At 40.4% G+C, this 17,755-nt stretch overlaps 2 protein-coding genes across 2 annotated transcripts; one reads left to right on the forward strand and one right to left on the reverse strand. All coding sequences in view use genetic code 11, as the record gives it.

Moving 5' to 3' along the window:
• Positions 1-1,603: 1,603 nt before the first annotated feature.
• On the forward strand, positions 1,604-3,361 carry EGR_03755 (Solute carrier family 22 member 5; the record flags this gene model as incomplete). The annotated part of the gene is made up of 1 exon (XM_024493004.1): positions 1,604-3,361. One exon carries the CDS (start codon positions 1,604-1,606, stop codon positions 3,359-3,361), a length of 1,758 nt encoding a protein of 585 aa, XP_024352661.1.
• A 2,704-nt stretch (positions 3,362-6,065) lies between these two features.
• On the reverse strand, positions 6,066-14,988 carry EGR_03756 (Ankyrin repeat domain-containing protein 50; the record flags this gene model as incomplete). The annotated part of the gene is made up of 5 exons (XM_024493005.1): positions 6,066-6,754; positions 7,476-7,922; positions 11,802-12,195; positions 13,965-14,162; positions 14,818-14,988. The coding sequence occupies 5 exons, from the start codon at positions 14,986-14,988 to the stop codon at positions 6,066-6,068; spliced, it is 1,899 nt and encodes a 632-aa protein (XP_024352662.1).
• Between the last annotated feature and the right edge of the window lie 2,767 nt (positions 14,989-17,755).

Consider the following 17,755-nt stretch of genomic DNA (forward strand, 5'->3'; position numbering starts at 1 on the left):
CCACTTTGTACTTTGAATTAGCCCCCTTGTACCTCGCAGGGTGGGCTGGCTTTTTGGGCCATGCCAATAGCCCAGACGCCTTCTCTGCGCTGAATATATATTCTGCCCGAGTGTTTTGTTTTCTTTCATCTTCAGGGAGTCTCGGGACGCTACAGCATGAACATTAATTGACAGCACATGAAATGACTGCAGTATTACGGCTTAGATCTCTTTTGCTTGTTGGAATTTTAGTAGCGGAATGGTTATACTCTAGTGCGACCGTGGCAAAAACAGCCGCATCCTTGTCCATGACTAAGAAGAGAAAAACTTGTTTTTTAGTAACGGAGGATGCAGTGATTGCCGACTTCGCAGGCCATGGCCAACTCAATTTTCTTTAGAAAAAGATATGACCTTTTAGATATTTTAGTCGGTGCATTTTACAGGATCACCAGATCACTTTGTGGTCGGATATATCCCACATTTTGCTCTTTAAGTGTCCATTTATGCATGATACTTTGAACTTGCCTTAAAAACCCAGGAAGGTTTTGCGCAGTACCCAAGCTGCTATGCGATGAGTCGCATGCTCTGGTATTATTTATGTCTATCATTTTGGCTTCAAGAGACGAGAAAAATAGCGTTACAACAGTTAATATGCTGCTTGGCTTTTCGTGATTAATGACCATTAAACTATGCATTGACTTTATCAAAAAGAGGAAAGCAAGAGCTGTCTTTAAGGTACGAGAGCGCTTCTGTGATTATGTTTCCCGGTACTACCATCTTCATCTCAGGTTTACATCTAGCATGCCTATAGAAGAAGTAAGTGTAATTTCATGCATCAAGGGCTGCAAGGTGCTTGCAGATGTGACTGATAAATATCCCTCCTTCTTCTCTTTCCCAAAACACAAAAGCACTAGATTGTCGAGAGGAAAAGCAAAGGCAACGCAAGGATAACTGGGTGCTTTATTCCGATTTGTTTCTGTTACTACGATATCCATAAAACAGTCACTTTAAAAATCCATATCACTTAAAATTGACCTAGAGCCCCTGACTCTGCAGTTGTATGGAATATTAACCTTATTCCGAATTTTTTAGATTAATAAGATCATTCTCAAATGTTATGAGTTAAAACAATTTGATGTGATGGGAAGGGTACTAGCTGCTTTCATTTAAGCAATAACGTCACCGTTGTGTTTCCGACTTTGTCAACGTGACAGCGGTTTAAAGTGAAGCACTCTTCATGGGACATAATTCTCTTTAACAAAATATGAAAACTTTTGCACCTCAAAAAGCCTAAGATAAAACGCACGAGACAAAAACAGAAACTGTTTACAGGTGTGTATGGCCGATGGTTATGTAGCCATTGATCCCGCTTCACTCGCACCGCTGCTCATGTCAACAATTGTCTTAAACCTCTTTTCGAACGTCTCTAGCGTCGATTCTCACCAACGCGGATTTGTGTTCGTTACCATCTCCGTAGCCCAGTCTCTCATTTATATCACGAGAAGATTGCATAATTTAAGTGCAATGCAGCGTGACAAGAGCTGACCCCACAATCGATGTTAGAACACGTGAAACACCCATGTGTTCCTGGTGTGGCTAAGTTTGGCCCACCTCGTAAACATCAATGTATGGCGCCCAGATAGACCAAATTTTCGAAACCCTTGTTGGTGGACTAGGTGCATGGCAGGTCTGGATCATTCTCCTCATTTCTCTTTCCTTCTCAAATAATATGATAATCTCCGTCTTCTTCAACTCTGTCCCGCGACACCGTTGCCGTGCTGACGCTGCACTAGAAGCCTGGTTTCAAGGTTTCAATTTCACCTATGTGGCCCGATTCCTAGGCCCGGTCGATGAGTCTAATAATCACTTTCGACAGTGCCGAAGATATGCCGGTAGGGCGCCTACCAACATTACCACCTCGGCACTCTTTGAATTCTATAGAAGTGCTCGTGATCATGTCATCACTGCGAACTACACCTGTTTTGATGGTTATGTCTTCGAATATTCGGAGGTTCAGTACAAAGGTGGGATCGTTCAACAATGGGAGTTGGTTTGCGACGAGGCCTGGCAACTGCCGTTCAACGAGAGTGCCTACATGGTTGGAATGATGGTTGGATTCATTTTTGGTGGATGGCTGAGTGATCGTGTTGGAAGACGCAAAGCTATGGTCATTTCTGGTTGTGGAGAGATATTGGCAGGGCTAGCCACAGCTTTAAGTTTAAGTCACTGGTTCTACGTTATTGGAAGAGTTGCTTTAGCCACATTTGTTACAGCTCGTGGTTCAGCTTATGTCGTTTTGACGGCAGAAATCACCACCGCTAAATGCCGATCGACTCTCTCTGCCATTGGCATGGTTCTGCAAATCATTCTACAAGGCTGTATGATTGGAATCCTGGCCATATACGTAACTAATTGGAGATTATTCATCATCCTCAACAACCTTCCAAGTATCCTTGTCATCTTACACATCTGGTTACTTCCAGAATCACCCAGATGGCTAGCGGCCTGCGGAAGAGCGGAGGAAGCTGCTCATATTCTCTACTCAGCATATCGGTTTAATTCCCGATTTCGTAAACCTCAGCCAGAAGTTCTCATGACTACTGAGGAATTCCTCCAACATGTGGGATTAGGTCCAAACGGACGGCAAGATGTCATTCTTCGAAATATACGTCTACGAGCTATCTACTCATCCAATGAGAGCGCGAGTGAATTCGCCATTTGGCAGCTCTTCAAACCACATCTAATTAAAATTACGCTCCTTTCAACTTCGATTCTCACTTGTCAGATAACCTGCATTTTTGGAATGGTATTTTTTGCCAGTAACATAAAACTGCATGTCTCTTTTGTTACGATTGTTAATTCATTAGCGCAGATACCTGGGTGTATTCTGGCCGCTGCACTCTATCGATACTGCAAATCGCGCAGACTTCCACTTCTCGTGGTCTACGTGGTTGTGGTAATCATGGGTGCAGTAGCCGCATTCCATACAATGTATTTCCAACCAACTACCGACGCCATGTTGAATATGTACAGTAATGTCATTATTCTATTCCTCTCCGCTGTCCAGAGAATGCTCTTTATTTACGTGCCAGAGTTGTACAAGCCTATCTATCGAAATAGAGGATTTGGACTAGCAGCTGGGATGGCAAGATTAGGAGCCTTATGGTTTCCTGTGATTAATCGCCTCGACAAGGAAGTGATGCATGGCTTACCCTTGGTTGTGTATACCTTCATTATGGTGCTGCAATTAGTTTTGATTCTCTTCTTGGAGGACACAACAGGACTGGCTAGGCGATCAACTATCACAGTCTCTCCAATGGATGAAAGAGTGGAAACGGAAGAGCCCCTACAAACGCAGGAAAACCCATCCCATGGCTTGTAAGAACGAAAAATCTCAAGTTCATTGAACTTTATCCTACTAAATTCGGTTGGTTTTATAATACAGGTTTCGTTGATCAAAGTTTTTGTGACTTTGCGCCTTATAGCTGGCTCTGCTTTTACTTTCATTATGGGAGAATTTCGAGTTCATTTTGAAGTAGTTTGGTGGTATTTGAATTTCTGTGAAAATCTGATTAATGAAAGTTTAATTGTCTCAAAGCTCTGAGTCGATCTTTCTCATAACGAGGCATTTCGAGTGGAAGGAAATACTTTTTTACAGTTGCAGGCATCCAGTAGTTATTGGAAGTGGAAAAAATTACTAAGAAATCCTATTTATCGTCGAAAGGTTGTCTTAGGATGGAGATGGAGACCTCAGAGACTGAAAGCCACCATCGTTAACCGTACATTAAAACAAATGTCACACCACACTGTAGCCTCGCCTACTTTTGTGGGTCATTTTTGGAACTTCTTTGGACACAACAAACTGCAATTGATTGCGAGACAGATCACATTGCGGAGAGAGTGCTACCCAGCAGTGGTGGCATAAGCCTGTATATCTCCCCAGAGTTTCGATCACCGAGCCCCTCATAAGGCTAATTGTACCGGAAGAGACCTTGGCCTTAAGGGTGCGTAGAGTTCTACAGCGAACACATTCTGTATGTCACTCACCTCTTGTCGCAATTTTTGCCTAGAGTAATATCAGATGATTTCTCTTGAGGATAATCACGACCCCAAAAAAAACATCCCAGTTTAAACATTTTATAATTTTCCGTTTTCGAAAATAAATCCTCTTTCAAGCCAAGTTTCTGAACATTTTAGGGTATTTCTCAATTAGCACTGACGCTAAAAATATCTCCCGATAGGTCAGAGTGGCTTACACCTTACGTGTGCTAGTAGTCGCTTTGACGTTAAGGTCATTCACAAAGGCAAAGTATATGCGAGAATGATGACTATCCATTTACTTAGATTGTAGGCAGTGAGGACCTTTATTCTCAAGTATTTATCGCTTATTTTCCGGTTCGGGTAGTCACAGAGTTAGCATTCACCTACTTTTGGTTTACAACAGTCTAGTTTAAGCAAATGTGTCTACCTTTTCTTGCAAATTAACTGCGACTTGCCAGTACTTGGTTTCCCTTCATGGGTTTTTTTGCAAAAGAAGACATCGGTTTAATGCATAAGCAGAGTACCTCCGCAGATTCAATGATCGACAGCAGATATTTTTCGATATTAGCGCTTAAAGTTATCCACCATTCGACGGAACTAAAAGTGTTCTTTACTTGGGTCAGTTTTGCTTACCTTTGCTACGAATGTGCAACAATATAAAATGAAGAATTCCTTTTAAAAATCTAGAAAAATGGTTGTCTGATTTAATCCTTATTTGAATACGAAACCTCTTAATTGTGCTTTTCGATTGTTTTCTTCTGTCAATCATTAGACCATCAATTGACATATGCGTTTGACTCATGTGATTCATACTTGCCTGCTACACAACTCCAGTTTAATTCGATTTCAAACCTGTAGAAGCTTCTTGCAAAGCTTCCTGTTTAGCAATGGGAAAGGTGAGGCAACTAAGCACACCGCTCAGAGGTAAAGTAAAAAATTGAGGTGATGATGGATACATGACATCCAGTAAGAGCCCTTGGTTTTTGATCCTTGCTGTTGAGTGAAATACACGGAGTTCAACGTGTCAAAATCAACAGCCTGTAATGCGGAAAGTTGTGGAGGCCGCCAGGCCAATGACTGTTTTAATGGATGCCAATAAGCTTTTGAGATGAAAAGAGATTCTTGGATTCCAAAATTTGTTAAGCTAACGGTCCTATCTTCTATGAATAGTTGTGTATGTGCTTCAGCAGAGAATCTGATGGGTTTTCATCAATCCAATCGACAAGACCTTTAGTACGGATGCCTTTGGTCTCGATCAGTGCCATTATGCGTGTATAATTGCCTGATAGCTGAGACAGGGATTGGTCCCATTATTGGGTATTTATAGTATTCTGATTTCATTTAAAGCCTATCTATGCGGAAGAGAAAGGGGAGAAGGAATTTTAAGGCGCTCTGGGAAGGTTAAAAAGTAAGGCACTAAAAGGCAACTTGTAAAAAAGCGGATCAGGAGCACTTTTATAGGGTTGCAGTCACTTCCAGTATTGCCATTGGTTACGTTGCTCTCAAAAACCTCCACTCTCCACAGATATTCGAGGCACTGCTTCATACCAAGAGGGTGTAGGAAGGATGCTGCCATTCATTGTTTCGTATAGCGAAAAGCAGAAACGCACAAAAACAAAAGCTTTTAAGAAAGAATTAAGACTGTTCAATCAATTAACTAATCAGCCGGAAGACAGAGACAGATGATTTTTTGCCAATATTTGAAACGCACTGTAAGAGCAAAATTTGCAGTCTTGTGCCTCTTTCAAAAGCGATTATATGAAAGTAATTTCCTATAGTTACTTCTATAAGAAGTTATTTGGTTTCTTTATTTAGTCTAAATCGTTTATAAATAATGAAATTCACCGAATAAACACTTAATAAATCACTTTCAATATAAAGATTTATAGTACAGGGTCTCTGAGGCTTTCATAAGTACTTCTTCTCACATGAAGGCCATCTCTGCAAATTCTACTAATTGTGCTCAATACACAAGACAACAAGTGATATATCTCTAGGAAGGGGAGGAGATGAAAAGAAAATAAAGGTAGATAAAAAAGGTGGACTCAAATATGAGTCTCGGCATGCGTCCGTGACTCCTGTTGCTGCAGTTGTTGAACCTGCGATTTCTCCATCTTCCTGTCTTTTACAGGAACCGTCGAGACGCCTGGACTTCCTGGTGTTGATGTGGTCTTCTTCCTCCTTACTCCCTTCCATGCTCCCTGGATCGCCGCCTTGACTCTGGATCCATGATGTTGGCGCTCCGGAGATGTTGACTGTCTACTTTTTGTACCTTTCTTAATTTTACTTCCACGTTCAACCGCTGCCTCCGCCATCACTGTCACCTGCCGCCTGCTCACCCATACCGATGATTCATACTCCGAGTCAGTTACCTCGTTTAAATTAATTACATCTTCGCCTAATTTAGTGTTTACTATCAGTTGAATAGTAGGGCGGTCTGAAGAGGGCTTCTGAATGTCCTCTTTAAGTATTTGCGTTGCAGCACTGTAGTGGTATGACATTGCAGCCGATTCGCTCACAACTGGTGAAGCAATTGGACCACCAGAGAAGGTGAGATTCGCCGGCGCCTCCATGTTCTGGTGCGGTACTGATCCAACCTCTTCGACTGTATAAAAATTTGAAGGTCTTTGGGAATGAATGGTTGCTGTTGGTGTGTTTTCCACCGTAGAGGAGGCTTTTGTGGTAGTTGCCGCACAAGACGGGGTTGCTAGCACTTCTGGTGGTGGAATTTCACCTGAAAGAAGGCAATGATTTTTCAATTATACGTCCTATGAACTGCGCTCAAGCGAAGCTGAGAATATTTCGCGTACAAGAGGGAATTTAATTAGAGCGGTAATATATGAAATAGTCAGTGGCAGGTCTGTCCTGTCACTCGTGTCGGGGACAAGTACGGTTTGGACACTATTAACCAGGATAACAGACAAGTGTTATTGCATGTATGATGGTGGTTTAGCCTTTAAGGACGAAATTCTCTGTTAATAAAGGCAAAACATCCTCAAGTGTCTACTGGTACGAACAACTTCAAGTGCATTTGTACAGCGATAAAACGCTCAGCCACATTTGGACAAAGATGCTTATGTGCATTTCGGTGAAAGTACAGCAGAGCGTACATTCCTGTCAACCTTGAGCACATGGAACACTTGATCCTGGACGCCTGATTACTGCATAATCTGGAGTGAAATCGCATAGTAGACCAACCATTTTTTAATCTCAGTAAGGGCAATCATTTATGAGCATTTATAAAGCGATTTAGGATGGCTGCGGTGCTGCAATGATGGTAGTGTTGACAATTCCATTCCAGAAGGACAATAGTCCTAATTTTGCTGACCAGACATCATGTTAAAAAAATGCAATATGGGTCATAATATAAATGACCAAACCTACGGAGTTTAACAACTAAAAGCTTCACAGAAAGTTCATCATCAAAACATAGAAACATGTTTCTAAGTCCTTACTCTGAAATTGCGATACATTTAGCTGAAACTGCGAATGCTGCATCACTGGAACAAAGTAGGGTGCTTGAGCCGGCACTAAAATGCCCTGTGGTGAGAGCACATAGGCCGGTTGATAGACCGGCTGCTGTGATTGGTTCCGATCGAAGGTCGTCGGTTGGGTGGCGAATAACATTGATGGAGTATAGATGGGTTGCGTCGTCTGTGGCGTGGGACACCATACGGGAGTGGGTGAAATTTGGAGCCCCTGTGGAAATAGAGATTGCCATTGACTAGGATCAAAGGTCATGGGAGTAGAGGACCATTCTGATAGTTGCTGTTGTTGGGGCATTTGAACGTATGGCTGTTGTTGATGTTGTTGTCGACACGATCTCAAGTGCGGAGGTGGTGCAGGAACAGCATTTATTAGCGCGATTGAAGGTCTAGCATAGGCTCCTGTTGTCATATCATCTATGATAAGTGACAAAGTAATTAGTTTGCACCTACATCGATCAAAAATGGAAATAGGGTATCATGTAACAAGCTTCAACGATTATCAACCTGACATTCAAATTTTTAATTTCTAAAAAAGCGGTCCTTTTAAATTTGTGATAAGAAACTGCTTTTGTTCGTTTGATAAGTGACTGAACATAGCATTGGTTATCTCCAGACGTTCACTCACTACCCATTCCACAATTCCAAGGCGCAACTTTACTCCCAAAAGACTAGGCATGCTCAGTGTGACATAGACGGCATGCAGAACTCTTTACCAAGAATAACTATCTCATTGACGGGGTAAAACTCTAGTAAAATAGAAAAATTATTTTGTTCTTCCTGAGAAACAGCAAGGTCTGGTGAAAAGCGTTCTATTCTTAAAGGGCAAGGCCAATGCCATTCATTAAAATGTATGTCCGTGATGAGATCAACGCTTTTGAAAGGTTAGAGAAGGGGGGTATTATTGATAATCACAACATTTTTGGCATTAGGCAGATCATCGCATGATCGCGTGGGAAGTATAAATTTGGCAAATGGAAGGATTGCCCGATTCTGGGAGTCGTTTAGACGTCCATCATTTGTGGAATATGGGGGTTGAGAAAGTACTTCCGCCCGTTTTTAAAATTTCAATCTCTTCTGGTCTAAATGTGAGGAATGAGGTCTTGCATTATCACGTAGGAAGAACTCTTTCCCCCAATCGAATCGCTAGCATTGATGGCTTCTGAGAGCGTGGTTTTCTGCTGCGTTTCTGAGGCTGTATTATATTAAGTGGATATATTTCTACTCATCGTCTTTTGGCCTGTAGAGGGATGTTCTTGGTGAATATTTACCTCTACGGTACCTCATACAGAAAACCTGGTCATCCGGTAAGAATGAGGCGGTAAATTAAAAGGGTGCGATGGGTGAAGAGTACATTTTTTGAAACAAACAAGGACACGACTGTTGCCCTAACAACAGAATACCAAGATTATTTCTCGTCACAATTAAGTCAGTCAGTCAGCATCGAAAGTGCATAAAGCATTGTTGAAAAGTCCGTGCTAAGATTTGTCTCCACCACGAAAGAAAACATGTTTTTAAAAAACAATCAGGGGTAGTCAGTCAGTAATAAGTGCCATTCTCACAAGAAAACGTACGATATCATTCTTTATACCGAAAAAATGGGCTGTAAGAAACTTGAAAGTTTAAGATGGGATTGGGTGGAGTGGAAGGGGAATCTTGACAAAGAATACAGCAAATATGCTACACTACCAATTAATGTGGATTGATTCTTCAAATTAGCCAGTGTTTTAATACTTTATACTGATTAATTCCAAAAAATTCTACAGTATTTTCCTGTAAAAATATGGTAAATTGCCTCAGCCTTTACTCACTCTAAACAGTAGTCTAACTTGCCCCAAATATAGTCAAATAAGAGATGCGTGCAATTCGCTACAAAGTACTTAACTTCGTGAAGATTAATTTACTCAGGGTGATCTGATGCCCAAATTCAATGACATTTCAGGGGACTTAGAATGACTTATCATTAAGAAGATACGTGGCAACACTTAGTAACAATTTACGTAAAATCCAAAATTTTGGTACGTTTCAACTCCGTGACTTAATTTAACTCGTGGAGACTTGCAAAATCAATGCAGCTTACGTCTATTTCCCTCGTAACTTAAACCTTTGTATCAAAATATACCCGGTTCAGAAGCAAGTTTACTTCCCCAGCAAAGTTTAAACGAGAAACTAAGAAATGCAGAGATTTCTTGAGAAATTTATTATACAGCATCTGAAACGGCTGCAGCAGTAGAATGCACAGTTTAGGAAAGTTGACAAAAGGTATATCTTGTGGGAAAGGACTGTCAATTCATGGTAATGATGAATCAAACACCGCTAAGAACAGCTTTCAGTGAAAATAGTACAGTAGCCCATTTTAGCCTAACTCAGATATGAAGAGAAAGTGGTGCTGAAGTCAACCTGCCCTAATGATGGTAGAACTCGGATGTGGGAAGGGAAACCAAACTTCTTAAGAAACAACCAGGACTAATCAGTCATCAGAAAATGCCACCCTTACAAGGCAACGCACGACCTCATTCGTCATACCAAAAGGCTTATCTGTGAGATTTACACTCTAGAGTATGATTAAGTGAGATGGGAGATGCTACCCCATACTCATCCTTCCTGTTCCCCCAATTGTTGATCGTCACCCTTTTTGGCATTGACATTAGACAGTTACATGTTTACAAGCAAAATCTCTAAATGATAAAGTTCTTTATGTTTCCATGACACCGGTTAGAATGACATTATAACCGTCGATTTTTGCGTATTTATCAAATTAATATTTTATAGAACCCCCGAATACTTCAATGTCAAGGCAATTTTTTTGCTATGCATGTCAAACACAAAGTCCATTAAGACTCCCAACCATTCTTTACACTAATGATTGCCAATTCCTTTATAGTGACAGGTTTTATTACGGATTTTGACGAGATTTGAGGTGTTACATTGGTGGAAACGGTAAGCGAGTCTGTTCCGAGCGAAGAAAAACAACTCTAAACACAACGGAAGAAAGATATCGGGTACCGATTGTTGAATCAGCAGATGAACAAAAACGGAGTCTACTTCTGACAAATTCTAAACTCCGATTCTGCATAATAACCATTGAGGGAGAATAAAATATCAACAAAGCGCAGTTAACTTTAAAGAAGGCGTCTCTATATTTACCTGACCTAAAAGAGGATGATCTATCCCTTCCCAGTGTTGACTTTAGACAACGTGACAAACATACAGGATAGACTTGTCCATCAATTATCACTCCCTCTCGGATGGATTCTCCTCTAATACAGTTCATCACATTCAGAGGTTCTGGCTGGATTTATGTCATGAATTGGCACTCCTTGACCTACTCCGCGGTTGGCTTCAGTACACACCAGAGTTTGTTGTGATCGAAGGAGAAAGGGTGACCGCAAGGAGTGCTGAGGGCAAAGCTCAAAAAAGAAAGCAAGTTTAAAAGGATTTAACAGACGTTTAATGCACCTTTAAACACGTAAATTCTATGGTAGCCAACAAAGTTTTTACAGTCTAGGATTGAGTAGAATTCAACATTTATTTATTACATATTCTTCGTGAAGAAGATTTTCTTGTGGAAAAGCTTGACTTACGTCTAACCTTACCAGCATTTGATGCCAGGCGAATGAGGAATAAGTGGAAACTAACAGAGAGCACAAAGTTGAATATCGTACCAAAAGATCAAAAGCCCCTACAAGTTACAACGAACAGCTGTAACGAAGTTATTTATAAGATCCGCACCAACTTTAATCAATTTAGAATACTGGTACGACGTTAAACTTTTCTAAATTTAACAATACTGGCTGAGGTTCCCTCTTTTTGGAGAATAAAGTGTTACAGATTGTGTCCCACAGTGAAAAAAATTGTCTCTGTTATAATCATCCAGCGATTACCTTGCCTTTACTTTAACACAAGCTTGGCTTTCTTTGCCTCCCTAAGTGATGATTTAGCAATTGGACGATTGATTTAAACACCTAAGCAGTTAAGCTTACCAAAATAAAGAAACTTTGTGAGTTGTCGAGATATTATGAGCTAGGTTTTTTCTAGCTCCTCTTTAAATGGAAATAGGAAAAACTCACTGCAAATATTAAACTGAAGGCAAATCTTTGTTTTTTAAAAGACCATCGTTTTGTGTGTTGGACATGCTTTCCGCTAATGGGAAGAAAACCAATTAGGACATTTCATGGCAGCGGCTGGAGAAATGAAGAGTAGATAAAGTAAGGGGACACTTGCTGCGTCTATTCAAGTAGTGTGAACAAGTTGTACAGGACCAAGTGTTAAGCTTGATTTTGAAAAACTGCTCACTTTGTTGTTGTTGCTGTAGCAATGTTGGTCCACTGGTAATCACCGTTCTTCCCATCTTTATATGTCCCTCGAAGCCACAGGCACCGGGAATCACTGAATCCGCCGCATTGACATCGACCTTTTCCTGCTCTAATACTGTCACCTGTCGTGTCTGAGGCTGTTGACTATGATGCAGCTGCCGGTACTGTCGATGCTGTTGGTGCTGTTGAGAGAATTGAATAGCGCTAGTAGGCGCCATCTGTTTCCAACGATGACGAAATCGTAGAGAGGTGGAGGGCGGAGGAACTGCACCGTAGCGCTCCAGAAGGGCACAAATCTCTCCGTGGCCTGCTTTCATGGCCACTTTGTAGGGTGTGCGACCGTAGGCATCCGCTTGAAGTGCGTCAGCTCCTCTCTATCGTGTAAAGAGTTAAGAAGTTGATAGATTTGATGGCATGCCGCTCTACTTTTACAATCTCTGTTGCTCAAGAGAAAATCGTATAACTGGGAAGTAGTTTAGGCGAATAGCCTGATTCCGGCGATAAAATTCCGCTTGTTTGCGAAGACCTTCCACTCTTGAATACGAAATAGCAGACTAATGCCTACGTCAACTGGAAGAGAAAGTCGAGGAAAATAAGAAAATGGGTCACACCCACAAGCATTTACAAAAAACAAGGGGCTACAAAGACCATCAAAATCATCGTCTCTGACATTTTGCATGGAAAAAATGCTTACTTGAGGTAAAAAGTAGTAATCTTGATAAAGTCCACCATATGAGAAGAAGAAAGAGAAAGGAGGAAGCAAAATTTCGCCTTTTAAACACATTTATGGAAGAAGTAAATTTACTTCATAAGTGTCCGAAACCTTCTAAGTATTCTCTAAAAGATTGTATCAAATTGTATCAAATTTTTCTGTGAACAGTCCAGACACCATCCTGGCACACGTTACCAATCAAAGCTTTGGCCAGGCCTCTACTGCTGCTTTAGGAATCTTCCTCCATACTTCGTGGTCGTGGCAGCAGTCGACCAAAATTTCCCAAGTAGTCCAAATTTTTCTACATTTTTAATCTTCTCAGAAGAAATTTCCCAAGGCACAATATCATCCTAGCACGCACTCCAAAGGTGTCATTGATTCACTGTCTCAAAAGACGCAACATTTATCTCCAGCCTCCTACGAATTCACCAATTTCTAAACACCAAACGCCGTGTTAATGGCTGTAGCCGGGTGAGCGTAAGGACTGAATAACTTCACTACTGCTTCTTTGTCCTGAGAGCATACAAACGAAGGTGTGTTCGTGCTCCTGATACAAGGACGTTGAATGGCAGGGCTGTAGTTCCCCTTTGGTGCTAAGAAACGCAGCCAAATTTTGTAGGCCAGGCTGAAGCACCGAGATATTACAAAACACTTGATCCGTAAAACAAAAAAGAACAAGCAACAAAGCCAATATATATGCGTTTTTCATCATTCATAGCTAGTTCGCCACAAGATCTTTCCGTATTCGCACAAAAAAAAAACATTTAAAAATTTGGTGTTCAGCGCTACTTCATCAGAAAACGCGTACACAGATTGAGTTAAAAGCTCCTTCACATTAGAATAAAAACAGTTGACTTTTGAGATTCGCTACCTGACAACAGAACTTGGGAACTACGCAGTCGTTTTCTCTTAGCCATCATTTCTGAGAGGCTATGCATCAAAAGGCAGATCATTTTACACCACTGCTCAAGCTCCAACTTTCTCATCTGAGTCAGCCTATTACACTCGATGTGGCAAACCTGCATCCAATAAAAATAAATTGGAAGAAGGGAGTAAAATCCAAACAGTTGGTGTGACACCTTGGAAAAAACAAGCACTGGTTGCGATGGTTAATTACATTCCACAATCTTAGGGCAACGAATGTGCTAATAGCCCTCAATAGCAAATTTGACTCCTTTTTGGTTATTCATTAATAATTCTTTCCTCGAAACAATCGTCGAAAGTCCAAAATTAACACACAATCCACCTATTTGTAGCCTTTCCTATTCAACCTAATGAGGTAAACAGCATACTTGCTTTTCGGCACCATTTGAACTAAGCTATTTTTAGCCATTTTCATTCTGTTTTTAAACAATTATAAAAGTATTTCAGCATCAGCGATTTTGGTTGAAAAGTGTGAATCACGGAAAGTCAAGTACAAATCCTGCTAACCTGAAGGAGGACCTCGCAGACGTCACTATGTCCTTCTTGCGCTGCAATGCACAATGCTGAGGCGCCTTGACTGCAAACCGCGTTAATATTGGCGCCCAATTCGATAAGGGTGTTACAAGTTTTCGCGTGGTTCTGCCAAGCTGCTGAATGTAGAGGTGTCCTATTCTCCTTGTCTCGCACATCCACTGGGGTCCCAACCTATCAAACCGTTAGCAAAGATGGGTAAGACAGGCAATATTCGGTGCTGCAGATTTGAACGTGGAATCTATAGTAATGTACGCATTGTAGGAAGGTTTGATAAAAACTATTCTGCAATTAAGTCCAAAAGGTTTATGATTAAGTGAAGCTAATAAATCATGATAACCACAAAAATTACCTTGGGAAGAACCAGTAATCATTTTGGTCGCATTATTGATGATGCCTTGTTCACTTTTGAAATATTGAGGGTTAATACTGTTTTAGTTTATGGTGAGCATTGTTAGGATGACAAATTCTTAAGTGATGGATTGGGACTGAGATTATGAGAAGAGAGACGGAACTCACGCACCATCTAGTAAAAATAATCACTTTTTTGTAAATTTAGGAAGGAAGACCTATTGTTTAGCCATTTTGGACTCGAAAATAGAACTTTTTCTTTTCAAATAGGCGCAATCCAAATCTCCCGGGCTTAAAACTTGAGAGCGTTTTCAGTTTTTGCATAGAAATTGAACTAAGAAAGAGCCAATTAACTGATAAAATGGGATGCGAAAATTCCCCTTAAATATACGACACATAATAAAGCATCTTATTTATAAAGGAAAATTCTCAAAGCTCCTAGATGATATATAAGCTTCATCGTGATAAGTCAGGTTACCTGAAGAAGGAGATAGACCAGAGCTAAGTTACCCTGCCATGCGGCAATGTGAAGGGGAAACCGGCCCTCATCGTCAGCAATGAGAGGATTTGCCCCTACCGGTACAAGTGACTGTTTTTTCCCATTACCTTTGTTGCAGGCGGTTGGAGTAAAGAGAAGCACTTTGGCCATTTTCACAAGGCCCTCAAGAACCACCACACTCAGAGTTGTTCGTCCACAAGAATCCTAAAAAAACAATGCAAAAGATAATTCCGGTAGGCAATAAATTTTTGCACATTGAGCACACAAAAGTTGATTTTAAACCCTCGGGAAATAGCTCTTTTTTGAAATACTAAGAGAATATTTCTTAATGAATAAGATAATTGATTAAATACCTACCATATATTTGAATAAATAATAAAGACAAATTAGGAGGCACAACATTTAGGTCTCGCCACGGAAGAAACCTAATTTGTTTAAATTTCATTTATATAGACGTCTGTCAGAAAGAACATCAGTTGATCTATAACAATTCATAAAGCAGTTTATTTTCAACAAAATGATCAGTCAGAGTGTACAAAAGCGTGTAAACGAATCTCCTTCACATTATTTTCGATCTTAAGCAAATTCTTTGTGCTTGAAATGGCATGAATCCGGTTCTTACACTGTTAAAACACTTAAAAGTTATTTCATCCTTAATTCTGGGATTTTTTTAGCGGAAGGTACATAAGCAGAAATCTACTGGTGTACCACTTTTCCCATTTATGGGGTCCTCTCTCTCCAAAACAAAAAGAGGAGGGGAAGTGTATTCTGAATAACCGTATTTTCATTTACTCCAATTTAAGTAGTTGAGATTAACTAATGCTAAAATAATCAAAGAGAAAGGCTAAAAATCATTGTCATTTTAAAGGGAACTTAAAGTGCTGGTGAACAGGTATGCGATCAGGGCAAGTGTAGTCCTTTGTGTAATGTCTTCTAATAATCATGATTTACTAGGCAGGAGTTACCATCTTGGGAAAAGTAGTTTAAGATGAACAACACTTTACAGAGCTTTTTAAATAAGGATGGGTAAAGCAACTTTTGTCATTAAAAATAGCTCATTTTTCAGTATCCGAGGGGGGAAGTTCGTTTTAGTGTATTTAATGGCAAAACCCACCCGGCTAATTAACTGTCCTCACACATTCTTAGGTTGATGGGCGGATGAAAGCTTGGGTTTAGGCTGAATTTCACCGAATTGGCTCTGGTGAAACAGTTCATTTTAGCACCATCACTCTCTCCACACTGGCAATTCTACCATGCTTTTGTACTATAATGTCAGCAGCCTACGGATTCCCTCAAATCACCATGAATTTCCCAACTTTCAAATGACTATTATCTACGTAGGGTATTTTCATTAATTAACACCAAGTCGAAGCAAATTTGCGTGAACTTTACGGTCAAATTTTGGGACGGTTGGCAAGGCTTTTACAAAATCTAGCATTTTTCTTGCTATAATGGGCGTGAAATATGCATGGTAAATTGAGTTCAGAGAACAGCAAATAAAAGGTGATCCAAGAAGTTCACAAATAACCACAGAAAACTCTGTTGGAGACAAGCACTTTGTCTGTTGAAGACAAAAACCTGGATCTAGTCGTCGTCTGCGGTTTTACCTCACCTTAATTTTCCAGCTATTAGGTATGTTTTACATGTGATCATGTGATTGTCCAATGCTAATGTCAAAGGCAGGTGATTTTTACCTCATAAAAGTGATAGATATCTTTAGAGGAGCACAGAGAGCAGGAGTGAATGTGAGAATGAGGCAATATCGTCCTCTCTCCCTCACGCAAAAGCGCAAATCGTATCAGGCTTTCGCTTCATGGTAAGAGGTCCTTCATTGTCTTGTAGAGCACGACTTTCTTCCAATTAACTAATCCTAGTCGTTCTTTGAGAAGAAGTGCTTCCTATGTTCTCTAAAATTCCGTAATAGCAGCTACACAGCAAACTTCTACAGCTTCGGTCTCAGGTTAAACGCAGTTCGATTTGTAACAGATTTGACCGAGATTTGAAGGAATGCAGGTTCGGAATGCCAAGAAATTGGTGGAGTGCAGAAAAGGTCACCGCCTGCGTAGATTGGCGCATGCCTGTCTTTTGTTGGGCATGTGTGCATGAAACTAATTGCATTTCTGCAAGCTTCCATCAATAGCAACAAGGCAAACGAAAGAAATCCACCATATTTGAGTCCTGATAGGTTTTTAAGGATGCCTTTGTAGTTTTGATTCAAGCCGCTTTTTGTATCTAAAGATTTGAAGTAATTTTTAAATCGGTTAAACCCATTTAACGGCTTTTTTAAGAAAATGTTGTTGGTAACATTAAAGCGGTGAGAAAAAAGTAAAAAGAAGAAAGTTATATCAAGTACAAAGCAGTGATGCGAACTTTATAGTTTGGGCGTGATTATCTAATTTTGATTTCTGTTATGATGTTCCGCTCCTATCACCGGCTATTCGTCTCGACGCCCCCATCTTCGATGGAAGACTAATAAGCCTACTTTTGGAGTAGTATGACCAATTCGTTTTGAAGGCTCACTTTTGACGCTGCAATGATTCCCTTTGCAAAAACTTGAATGGACAGAACCAAGGAGCAAAAAAACCTACTACATCCAAATGATAACACTTCATTGATAAGTTAACATTCTACCTGCCACTTGTGAGGTAATATGATGGCTAGAATTTTGGTTTGCAGCAAAATGAACTCCACGGTTTCTAATTCCGTTTCAGTTGCATGGAATTCTGGTCATGGCGGTGGTCTTCTAGCCTTTCTGTGCATTAATAACAGATATTTATCTGTTTGAGATCTTCTCCCAATCAGGTACTAGTCGTAAGGTTTCCCTAAATGTTATTTTGCAAAACAAAGCATTCTTCCCACACTCCCGTCCCCATACTGGCATCAGTTCTTGTGAAAGGTAAAATTGATTCTTCGACTT

The sequence above is a fragment of the Echinococcus granulosus genome (genome assembly GCF_000524195.1).
Source record: "Echinococcus granulosus chromosome Unknown EG_S00020, whole genome shotgun sequence".
NCBI lineage: Eukaryota > Metazoa > Platyhelminthes > Cestoda > Cyclophyllidea > Taeniidae > Echinococcus > Echinococcus granulosus.